The sequence below is a fragment of the Octopus bimaculoides genome, chromosome 6, assembly GCF_001194135.2.
Source record: "Octopus bimaculoides isolate UCB-OBI-ISO-001 chromosome 6, ASM119413v2, whole genome shotgun sequence".
NCBI classification, from domain to species: domain Eukaryota; kingdom Metazoa; phylum Mollusca; class Cephalopoda; order Octopoda; family Octopodidae; genus Octopus; species Octopus bimaculoides.
In genome coordinates, this window is record NC_068986.1 from 51,613,135 (window position 1) to 51,625,931 (window position 12,797).

At 32.4% G+C, this 12,797-nt stretch overlaps 1 protein-coding gene across 4 annotated transcripts in view; it reads right to left on the reverse strand.

The window, feature by feature from the left end:
• The window catches only part of LOC106882176 (sodium/calcium exchanger 3), a 318,219-nt gene that overhangs the window by 195,998 nt on the left and 109,424 nt on the right, over positions 1–12,797 (reverse strand). Inside the window, exon 2 of one of the 4 annotated variants that reach the window (XM_052968733.1) lies at positions 985–1,385. The exons of the other annotated variants lie outside the window; for them this stretch is intronic. Within the exon in view, the coding sequence (XP_052824693.1) occupies positions 1,382–1,385 (4 nt within the window). The 3' untranslated portion in view covers positions 985–1,381. Of the gene's footprint in view, positions 1–984; positions 1,386–12,797 lie in introns of those variants that run through there. 4 annotated transcript variants of the gene reach the window in all.

Here is a 12,797-nt window from a genome sequence, read left to right on the forward strand (position 1 = left end):
TACAAGTGGAACCTCAGAAGTGGTAAAATCCAAGTGAGGTGTATACTGCTGGCTAATCTTCAGGTCAAGGATATCTTGTATTCTTTTTTGCACACTCAACAACCCTGGTTGCCTACCGAAGAATATAAAAAGAACCTTTTTGCAGCTCATCGTTCTTTGACAAAAGGAAAAAAAAAATTCACAACTTTCCATCTCAATAAACCACTATTGTTCCAGAAAGTTATTTTTTTCTAATAACTACAGATTACTCAAAACTAACTTTCTTCCTACACCTGTATGTGTGTGTGTGTGTGTGTGTGTGTGTGTGTGTGTAGTATATATATATGTGTGTATTTATATATATTACACAAATATTGCTATTTAAATTTGTATACTATACACACACACACACACACAGAAGCATACTTGTACACATGCACACTGAATAAGTACTTGTTCATCTACTGCAACATGAGCCAAGTTATTTGAAATTCAGCATATGTTAATATGCTGTTTACCTTGGGCAACATTTCAACGTAAATCCAGCAGGTTAATAAATTCATCATGTCTAGTTAATTGCACAGTTTGGGTAGAGAGCCAAACATGTATCTTAGTTCAGTGCTTTGTAGTACTGAGTTCAATTTTCATCCAGAGCCAAAATTTGAAGTGCTAATAACATACTGGCACTTGTACACTGACATCTTGTTTGTAAAACTCTTCTAGTAACTGTTATTGTAGTAGCAAGCACTTAATATAACCACATATTTAATGAATGGAAATCTTACACAAAATTTTATTCTCAGTCTGAATAACAATGTTCACTTTTCGTTGAAAAATTTATTGCTTGCGAGAAAATCTTGAACACAACAAATTCATTTGCTTATTCTATAATTCTACAGTCATGCATTTATAGAAAAAAAAAAAAAACCTTTGTGTGTGTGTGTATATATATATATATATATATATATATATATTTTTGAAATATTTAATTGAACCGTTTTGTAGACTCCTTATGTTTCAATATAGTCAAGATATTAGGAGAGGTTTAGTAAAATATTTATAACCTTTTATAGTGATACACTATACTGTGGTTGACTAGCTGAAATCCTTGTGATGAGATTTTTATAAAAATATTAATTTGAATATGTACATGTTGTTTAGTATGGACAGTATCACACAAGGTTAGTATTAAATGATTTAAGATATTCTTTAGAAGATCTTTAAGAAATAAAAAAAATGTGCTTTTCTGCAAATTATTTCTTTCAAAACAAAAACTGTTATACAAAGTTACAAAGTGATGAATGTTCTATGATATTAGTCAACACAGCAAAGTGAAAGATTATTCGGAAGAGCAAAGTATTAAAATGTAAAAGTTTGTCTCACCAACAATAAATTCAGATACTCACCTGGAAAAGAAGAAAAGAAATATTTAATTGTTTACTGAATACATGAGATAACAGTATATAGTTTTGTTTTCAAGCAAATATTATCACACAAAGCTATAAACCTGTACAAGGTTTCAAAAGCTGGTAAAAAGCATGCTGTATATTTATTATTTAGTAAAACAAGCAGCTAATACAAGCTGATCCTTTATACAAAATGTTTTGGGCTGGAAAGGTTTCAGATTTATAAAAAAAAATATTAGGCTTTGTTTTTAATCTTTTATTCTTTTACTTGTTTGTCATTTGACTCCAGTTATGCTGGAGCACTGCCTTAAAGGGTTTTAGTCAAAGAAATCGATGCCAAGACTTCTTTTTAAGCCTAGTACTTATTCTGTTGGTCTCTTTTGCTGAACTGCTAAGTTGTGGGGGATGTAAACACACCGACATTAGTTATCAAGCAATGGTGGGGAGACAAGCACAGACACACTCACATAAATATAGATTTATATATATATATATATATATATATATATATACACACACACACACACACACACACACAATGTGGGCTTCTTTCAGTTTCCATCTACTAAATCTGCTCACAAGGCTTTGGTTGGCCCAAGGCTATAGTAGAAGAGACACTTGCCCAAGGTGCCATGCAGTTGGACTGAACCTGGAACCATATGGTTGAGAAGCAAGCTTCTTACCATCTATATATTATTTCAGAATGATTGTATATTTTGCATTTGATAGAACAGTTTGGTAGGATGGAAACGTCCAAGCACTTTTTGGAATTTTCCATCTGTAGCATATCCCAGACGTGTAAAACTTTAGAATTATGCAATCTCTTTTTTTTATATTATTATTTCTATAAACTTGCAGCATTAAATTTCTCTTTAAAGGCAAAGGAATAGAAGAACCAATAGTTCAATAGCATCATAACTAGTCAAAGTAGTAAACTTAAGATATTCATTTTCAACTTATGTAATATAGACTGGAAAGGAATGGCTGATATACATATTTCAAAAAGTTGTACAAGAGAAGGAGAAAATGAGAAAGCTACACTGGTAATAAATAATGAGTACAAGTTGCATATTGTCAACTTTCCAATTCAATAAATGTGATGCATTTAGATTGTAAAATAGTTTTCATAGGAATCTAGAGATGTTGAAGGTTTTGGCAGTTTCTGTAGCAAAAGAAGAAAAATACAATGAGATGCTTGTTGCTTCATGTGTTTCATAGAAGTAGTTTTGAAAACATTAGTATTGATTTACATCAGATGGACCGAGGAAACTTATGGACTAGTGTGAATAAAATGTCAGTAGCTACAAATTAGCCAGCTATATTTATATCTTTAGAGATTAGATGTGAAATATTCATCAGGAAGCTTTCAGTTTACAAAGTTGAGTGGTCGATCAGCTAAACGACAAGTGGGTAGATACTGTTAGCACACATGAGAGTACGAATCTTATACATTAAATAAAATAATAGTGAATGATGTGTAACTAATACATTAATATAATACTGTAAGCCTATCTCATACAAGTCAGAATGAAGAAGCACACTTAGAATACATGATGATTTTGCTGATAGGAAACCAATTGATCATTTATCAAAACTTATCCCAGCATTCTATATATTTACAGTTATATATATATATATATATATATATGTATATATATATATATACATATATATATATATATATATATCATCATCGTTTAACGTCCGCTACAAATACGCATAAACACACATTGCAGCCAATGCTGTCTTATTAATGTTTATATATCATAAATTTTATATGTGCCAGCATTTTATTCGAAGCCTGTTTTAAGTGCGTATTTTAATTTATATATTAATATATTTTTCTTAGCAATTATTTTTATTTCTGATTTCATTTTCTACTTTAAGATTTTGTAACTTATATCTAAATTGTATTCTACTCTAAATTTTACACTTCAATGTTTTCAAAATTGTTTTCTTTTACATACAATATCTTGACACATTTTATTGTCTAACTCTTTCAGATGCCTTTCTACCAAATTATTGCAGACAGTTGACTAAATTATTTATCTTTCTCTCTATCCATCAAATTTTAAAACTCAAAGGTAACTGGAAATATATATATTTAAGATCTACAGAATAGTAATAATTAAAGGTGCTAAAATACTAGTCTGCAAGTTATGCGCTTCAGCTTTGTTGTAGCCACTGAGTTAAGTAATACCTATATTCCTTTATTCTTTTATTTGTTTATTTGTTTCAGTTATTTGACTGTGGCCATGCTGGAGCACTGCCTTTAGTTGAGCAAAATTATCCCAGGACTTATTCTTTGTAAGCCTAGTACTTATTCTATTGGTCTCTTTTGCCAAACTGTTAAGTTACGGGGACGTAAACGCCTCATCAGTCATGAAGCGATGTTGGGGGACAAACACACACACATGATGGGCTTCTTTCAGTTTCCGTCCACCAAATCCACGCACAAGGCCTTGGTTGGCCCGATGTTATAGTAGAAGATACTTGCGCAAGGTGTCACGCAGTGGGACTGAACCCGGAAGCATGTGGTTGGTAAGCAAGCTACTTACCACACAGCCACTCTTGTACCTATATGATAACTCAATCAGAATCACATTGCCCTTATACTAAATTATTACATTTGCTTCACAGTGAATTACTGAAGTTGCAAAGGGATTAATTTATTTTGAATAACCATTTTGCTTTTATTTGTTTTTTTTCTTTCCCTATCAGGTGTGGCTGTGTCGTTAGAAGTTTGCTTCTCAACCACATAGCTTTACAGCAGTCATACTGTGCTGCAACTTGTACAGGTATCTTCTGGTATAACCCCAGACTGACTAAAGCCTTGTGAGTGGATTTTGTTTAGAGAAACTGGAAAGAAGCCTGCCATGTATGTATGTATGTATATATGTATATATATATATATATATATATATATATATATATATATGTGTGTGTGTGTGTACATATGTATGCATGGATGTGTGTGTGAGAGAGAGAGAGAGAGAGAGAGAAAGAGAGAATGTGTGTGTGTTAATGTTTCCCTATATTTACACTGTATGACAATTGTAAGTGAGGGCCATCATCATGCAAGTGGTGTCCTTTGTTTCAGGTCATCTGAGACATATCTGGTCATGGGAAATATTATCTTACTAGAAAACAGAGAAGAGTTTGTGACAAGAAGAGCATCTGACCTTAAAAAAAATCCACCTCAGCAAATTCTGTCCAACCCATGCAAGCAAGGAAATGTAGAGGTTAAATGATGATGATGATCAAATTTATTATGCTAGCATAAAGAGGAACATTCTAGTGGTTCCACTATCTTGACAATGTTGCGTAAAATTTGCTGCTTTCTTTCAGCCAATATGTTTCCATAATTGTGGTTTTTCAGACCAATTTATTTACAAAGGCCAGGATTCATAGTATTGGGAATCTCATCCTTTTGTATTTTACAAATTGAGGAAACATCAGTGATATTTTATGCATTCAAACATTATTCTATTTCCAGCAAAACATTCAATGCAGCAATAAAAAAAAAAGTATATATTTCTATCATTGAAAGTAGTTTTAGAAAAGAAAATATGCAACACAGTATTTGTTTTTGGAAAGATAGATGTATTTCAGATATAGCTTAGATAGGTATATATTGGCAAATAATCATGAAGTCTCAGATTTAAGTCTGCTGTATGGAATTTTTGGAAACTGCACCCCTCCTCCAGCCATTACTTTGCATCAAACCAAGTCTTGTGAGAAAAACTGGGTTGACAGAAATGGTATGGAAGCTTATTGGGTGGCTTCCAGCCTTGTCATGCATTGTGTCATGCTGTTTCAGTCAGAGAATTGTGCTAAAGCTTACATGCTTTTTAAACATTAATTAAACAAATAGCTAGCCCAATCAATCAAGAAACAAAATGCTAACCAGCAAAAACCTATATTAACTCCATCTTCATACATTAGTGAGACTTCCATAGTGGTCAATAGACTTGCAAAAGGGCTGATAGACCGGTAAGGGAGTACCATTAGATCAACTGTGTGAAACAAAATTAGACAGGATATTGAGTAATACGACAATTTTTAGCTTGTGACTATACATCATTTCTAATTTCAAATGATTAACATTAACAGATTTCAGCTTTAGATATTTTAATTCGAAAGAAAGCATAATTTGATGAAAATTGAAACACCAACATTCCTCAAATGAAAGAAACATGATAAGCTCCAACTAATGAGGGAGACTATGGGGTAGCCTCACCTACAGAAAATGGTAAACACATCTTTCTCAAATTACACCATAAAGTCTTGGAAATTGATAAGCATATTGGATAGTGTAGGCCAAGATACACGAAGCCCAAAAATAGGTAATGATGGCCAAGGATAGAACATTTTTGAACATAGATCTGCTCAGTCCAGGCTAACATCAATAACATTATAAACCTTATTTTTTACTATTTACATTGACTTTTGATAAAGAAAAAACTTTTCACACAAAAACTATAGTGTCTGTATTGGTCAGGGATAAAAACGTGGTTCCATTCCTGTCAGAGGCAACCATATTTTTCTCTTCGGATGCCAAGTTTGTACAAGTGTATTTGTTTATGCTAATAATCTGAGAAGTTATACAATCAAATCTACTACTACAAACTGATGGATATATGTAAGTTTGAGACAAAATTTAACCTTAAAATCACTTAGCAAAACAGAGTTGTATTTTCTCTAATACAAGTACAAAGAAAAGATTATAAGAGAAAAGTAAATGTCAATGCAACTAATTTAATCTACTTTAAATAAAAATTTCTCTAGAATCATTGTAAGATTAAGAAATAATATAAACAAGTTGACTAGTCAGATGTTATTACTTTCAAAAATACACAGAGATTACAACCAATAATCCCAAATGAAAGATTCATGAATGGTTTGTCCAAAAGTCCTCAAAACAGAAGCTTCAAGACAGGGGAGAAACTTAAGCCATCAGTAATTTACTAATTCAGCTAAACTTGAATGTTATGAAGAATTTTCCAAAAAACGAATCTTCCAAAATATGACTGTGATGCATTTAAATGATCTGCTTTTAAAATTTCGAAATAACTTAGTGGAAATGCATACACACTTATGCATGCATTCACTAACAATATCTTGTTCCCATATACACACATATATTGATATTGCACACATATACACACATATATACATACATACATATATATATACATACATATATACATACATATATATATACATACATATATACATACATATATACATACATATATATATACATACATATATACATACATATATATATACATACATATATACATACATATATATATACATACATATATACATACATACATACATACATACATATATACATACATATATACATACATACATACATATATATATACATACATACATATATATATATACATACATACATACATATATATATATAAATAAATAAATTAATTAATATAAACAGCTAGATGCAGTATAAGACCATAAAGGAAAAATTATCATCACTACTTGTGACTGAGGGTGCTGAAGCACCTATATAGCAAGAAATAAGAAAACTCATAATGCTTTATGCAACACACAATATATGTATGTGTGTGTGTGTGTGTGTGTGTGTGTGTGTGTAAATAGATACTTATACATATACATATGCATACATTATATATATATATATATATATATATATATATACATATATATATATATAACACACACATATGCATACATATATTAAAATGTACATATGTTTGTATGTTATTAGGCCTTAGCCAACAGTTTATTTATAAAACTGAGGAAGCCTTTGCACAATCATTTATCCATCAAGTAATGGAAATCAAATTAATTATACTCAAACCCTATCATCTTCAAAAAAAAATGAGAACACATCACATATTGTAGTCATTACACAAAGGGTGGGAGAGGTATGGTTAAAATGTTGCTGATCATAGATTTTGCTAAATTAGCACTGCCCTAAAGTAAATATCAACTTCTAGTCACAAAAAGTATGTTTTCTTTTTCTTTTTTTCACTAGTTGAGTCTAGAGAAAGAGGGCCTGAGAAGGCCACTGGTCTTTGCAAGCCTTCTTAGACCAGAGAAATTAATGTCATTAATGTCCCTCTTGAACCTTTTCAAGTCAACAACCATGGGAAATATGAGCAAGGATGGAATCCAAGAGGGCCAATATTCTGGGAAGGGCTCCATGTAGTGATTAGTAGAGGAGCTGAAATGGAACTTGAACACAAGAGGAAGAAGAGAGTGGGTCAGGAATACCTAAGCAGAGGTGGCATGAAGCTAACAAACTCCAAGGAACAAAGACCATTATAGTAAGCAGAGAAAGAAAATAATGTTTCACTGGGCCAGAAGCTCAAGTCTGTCTGTGAGTGACTTTATGCCATTCAGTAGGGTAGTCCTTTTCTGGAGGCAGCAGCATCTGCTGCACAATTCCAGATTTTAGAGCAATGCTCTAAAGCCAGGTCGGCATGGAAAATGTTAAATGAGGATGACTCTATTGTGAGCCTCATGTGAGCTTTGTATTATGTTCTTTTTGATTTACTTTAGAAACATGAGCATGGCTGTGTGATAAAGAAGCTCACTTTGCAACCATGCAGTTTTGGGTTCGGCCCTATTATGTGATACCTTGGGCAAGTATCTTTTACTATATCCTCATGCTAGGCAATGACTTGAGATTGAATTTGGTAGATGGAAACTACATATATATAAGTATGTATATATGTGTGCGTTTGCTTCTCCACTACTGCTTGATAACTTGTGTAGGTTTGTTTACATCTCTATAACTCAGTGGTTTGGCAAAAGGGGCCAATAGAATAAATATCAAATTTCAAAAAATATTTGTTTGACTAAAACCCTTAGAGGTAGTGTCCCTGCATGGCTGTAGACCAATGACTGAGGCAAGTAAAAGATAAAAAATACTATAAAAAAAACTATTGATCTTGAGAATAAAAATTTTTTTTTATAAAACGACATGCATTTTTTCCAAAAGCTGAATATTAATTATATAATATGGCAAATCAGCATAATTCAACTTTGTCTCTGGTTAATTGTAGAGGGAAATAATATTAGTTAGAGATCTCAGATGAAGAGGAATGGAGAAATAGTAATGTTAATTAAATATAATCATGACTCTACAAGTCAGAAACAGTTATAAATTTGCTCTAAGATTTTATTTAGAATTTTTTTTTTTTTAATTATTTGTTTGAAAGGATTAAATTCATTTACAATTTAAAAATACGCATGTTTCTATTTTGCTGGTGTTTCTTTTATATCTTGAAGTAGATGCTTTAGTTTCAATATGCTATCCCCATAGTGAACTACTCAATTATAAAGGACTATTGTTTTATTTTTGGTTAAGCAAACAGATAGTGGTTGAGTAACATGGGCTTGCAGTGGCTTTAAAATATTGAACAACAAGATGCTGGAGTCTTATTACTACTACTACTACTACTACCACCTCTTTACCCTTTTTGTCTTGCCAAACAGATCATGTAGTCAGTGTACTTCAAAATTTTTCAATTATTTCCAGGATGATAAGCAAATCTATTTAATTGATTTGTATTTAAATTAAATATCTTCCAAGAAGTATTGTCAATCTGAAGTACCTTCACTTATATTTGGAAAAGAAGAATCTTTCATGATAAAATAATGTAAATTTGAAAAAAAAAAAAATTTTTTTCTTCTATAAATTGGAACTTAAAAAATGCTTCTGAATGTACTTGATGCATGTGCATGTGTGTGCACGTGTGTGTGTGTGTGTGATGTGATGTATGTGTGTTTTATATCATCAGTTCATACCTGTCAACTTCAACAAAATCTAGGAGTACATGATGAATACTGTCAAAAGCAGAGTAATGTTTTTGTTGTTTTCAACAGAGAATTTTGGCTCCATATATAAAATTAAAAACATATATTGTGTGCATGTTGCAATTCCATGTCATCTTCCAGTTATTAATCACTAGAATAGAATGTTAATGCACTTTAGCAGTTATGAATGAAAAAAAAAATTAATTAACTTTCAAAAAGAAAAATCAGTAAATTTGTTTTTGTGTATAATTCATATCTATGACGATGATTTAAATACTTATTATGGAGAATGATTATGTATAGCTAATCTTATATGTAATTTTTAATAGCAAACAAAATGAAGTACAAGTAATATGAAATAATATACAAATGCTGGATTTTGTTTCTTTTGACAAATGGCAACATCTTGAAAATGTTATGATCATTAGACATAGACAAAGCAAGATCATCATCATCATCATTGTTTAACATTTATGTTACTTGGTGCCATGGGTTGAGCAGTTTGACAAGATCCAATGGATATAAGGACTGCATTATACTCCAGTATATGCTTTGACATGGTTTCTATGGTTGGATGCCCTTCCTAATGCCAACCACATTAGAGTATATCAAAGTATGGCTACTCCTATTTAGTAGGAGACAAAGAGAATGATCAGTAGGAGCTGTAATATGCTTACAAAAGCATTGTAGCAGTTTTCAGGTTTTGAATGTTAAGCAATGGATGAAAATCAGCTTTTAGGAGAGATGGAGAAAAAGAATAAAAGAAGCAACTTAATTCATAGTCACACAACTGACAGAAACATCGCATTATACATTTGAAAAGAATTGCCTTTTTTGACAAATATATTTCTGTCAAGAAGATTTCGAAGTACTCCATTATATACACATATGCACACCAACTGCCAAATACACCTATCATCATCCTTTTTACTGTTCTTCCATGCTAGCATGGGTTAGACAGATCTTCTCCAATATACTATCTAGCCACTTGGCATATTGAACTTGATAATATATATATACATAAATCTGTGTGATTCACTCCATTGCAGCACATAATGTCTCACTCAAAGTTATATTTATGGTGACAAAAATAATGAACAGCTATGTAAGGAATTACTAGCATCATAAAAATATGTAAACTACAAATAAAGCAGTTTCTTTGAAGTCTTGGGGTGCCTACAAAGCTATTGGTACACTCTTTTCTCACAGACCATTACAATAGAAATAGATATATCATCATAATCATCATTCTTTTAATGTCCACTTTCCCATGCCTGCATGGGTTGGATGTACTAGTATAGCTAGTGAGTGTGCAGTAGAGGCGGTCTGCCCTGGGTGGCACTTTGAAAGGGGCACCACTTTTGAGTCTGCTGTAGGCAATATATAATTTTTGTGGGGTCCAGTGGTGGCAAACGGAAGGGCTATCCCAGGTAGCACACACTCTAGCTATGCTAGTGGTTGGAAGGAATTTGTTGAGGTAGATTTTCTACAGCCAGATGCCCTTCCTGTCAACAACCCTCACCTGTTTCCAAGCAAGATAACATTTCCCCTTGACCAAACATATTTACACAGAATATTGGAACTGAATGACACTTGTATGCAACATTCATGTGATTTCAAAACAAGGACATACACACACATATGATGGGCTTCTTTCAGTACAAAAACCACTCAGAAGGCTTTGGTCATCCTGGGGGATATAACAGAAGACACTGGCTAAAGGTGCCATGCCATGGGACTGAATCTGAAACCACGTAGCTGGGAAACAAACTTTGCCACAAAGCCATGCCTGTATATGTATATACTTATATTTATTTTTCATTGTTGAGCTCCATATCAGCCCTATTCAAACTGACAGAAGACTGAAGGCTTTCCAAACATGTCTATCACAACTCATATCGAAGCATAGTGCACCTAGGACTTCATTATTCAGTGTGTCCTTTTCTAAGACTGTAATGTATGCATTGTGAAGGCACGTAGGTTAGTGGTTAGGGTATTCAGCTCATGATTGCAAAGTCATGAGTTCAATTCCTGGCAGCGTGTTGTATCCTTCAGCAAGAAATTTTATTTAATGTTGCTCCAGTCTACTCAGCTGGCAAAAATGAGTAGTACCTATATTTGTGTCACATTGAATCTTCCTGAGAACTACATTAAGGATATGCATATCTGTGGAGTGCTCAGCCACATGCACGTTAATTTCACAAGCAGGCTGTTCCATTGATCAGATCAACTGGAATCCTTGTTATAACCAATGGAGTACTAACAACAACTACAACAAGTGTATGCTTAACAGAAATCTGTTCTTGTAGGTTGGGTAAGTACTTAGAGAGTCCTTTGTTTGCTTATATATTTGTATATATATTTTGCGCGCACGTGTGTGAGAGAGAGAGAGAGAGAGATAGAGAGAGATAGAGAGAGAGAGAGTGAGTATACATGTGTATATGTGCATGTGGGAGATTATCTTAAGAAGACCATACAAATAGAATATATCCGAACATAAAGTGAAACATTAATTTACACACAATGGGTCCATCAATTGCATAAGTTATGGGTTTCAAAAGCAACAGATACATTGGTTTCTCCTGAGGGAAAACCAATATATCTACTAGTTTTGAAACCTTTGTACAACTGCTGGATGCTCAGCTTGTGTATATGTATGTGTATATGTATGTGTGTGTGTGTGTGTGTGTGTGTGTGTGTGCATGTGATTAATTACTAGATGTATATGAGAATACTCAATAATAAGTAAAGTGGATATATGCATATTTCAAGTTGAAGAACTGACTCTAATATGATTTACTACACACTATGCTCTTCAAATTGAAATAAATAACTGAAACACCTCCAAATACAAATAACTTGAATGAAAAAAATCAAACAAACAAAAATAAATAAATAAATAAATAAATAAAATTTCACTTGTACTTCTGTGCAGGAGTGAAGATATTTAAAATACTAGGTTTAAGATATAAGCCAAATGATTGAAACAAGTAACAGAATAAAAGAATGTATATACATACATGTAGACATACATACACACACACATTCTACTGATGAGATCTCACATAGTTTCCACCAACCAATATTCACTCAATAGGCTCACAATTTCAATTACAATGTATGACATACTGTGCCACACACTATGACTCAATAGGAAACCATGTAGCTGTGAAGCAAACCTAGTAACCATACAGCCATACCTGTATGGAGTGTATTGAATTTCTCTACTTTGAATTCATGTGGTTTCATTATGACACGGTATAGTGACAGCTATGCATTTAGAGCAAGAAGCAACAGGAGGAATAAAACTTGAATTTTTAACAAGTCTTGGCACTCTAAGTAACACTGGAAACATGGCAACATTTGACAATTTTTGTACAGTGCATTATAAAAAAAATGTTTAAAAAGAGTATCTAATCCAATTTTTAAAATGTGAGAGAGTGAATAAATGAATTAGTGATTGTGTGCTCACTATGTTTATATAAATATATGCCATTTATATAAATGTAAGGTTCAATGATGCTGAAATTTTAAATATATGCACCAAACTAAAGCAATAAAAATATGACATACAGATTTAAAACCTCAAAT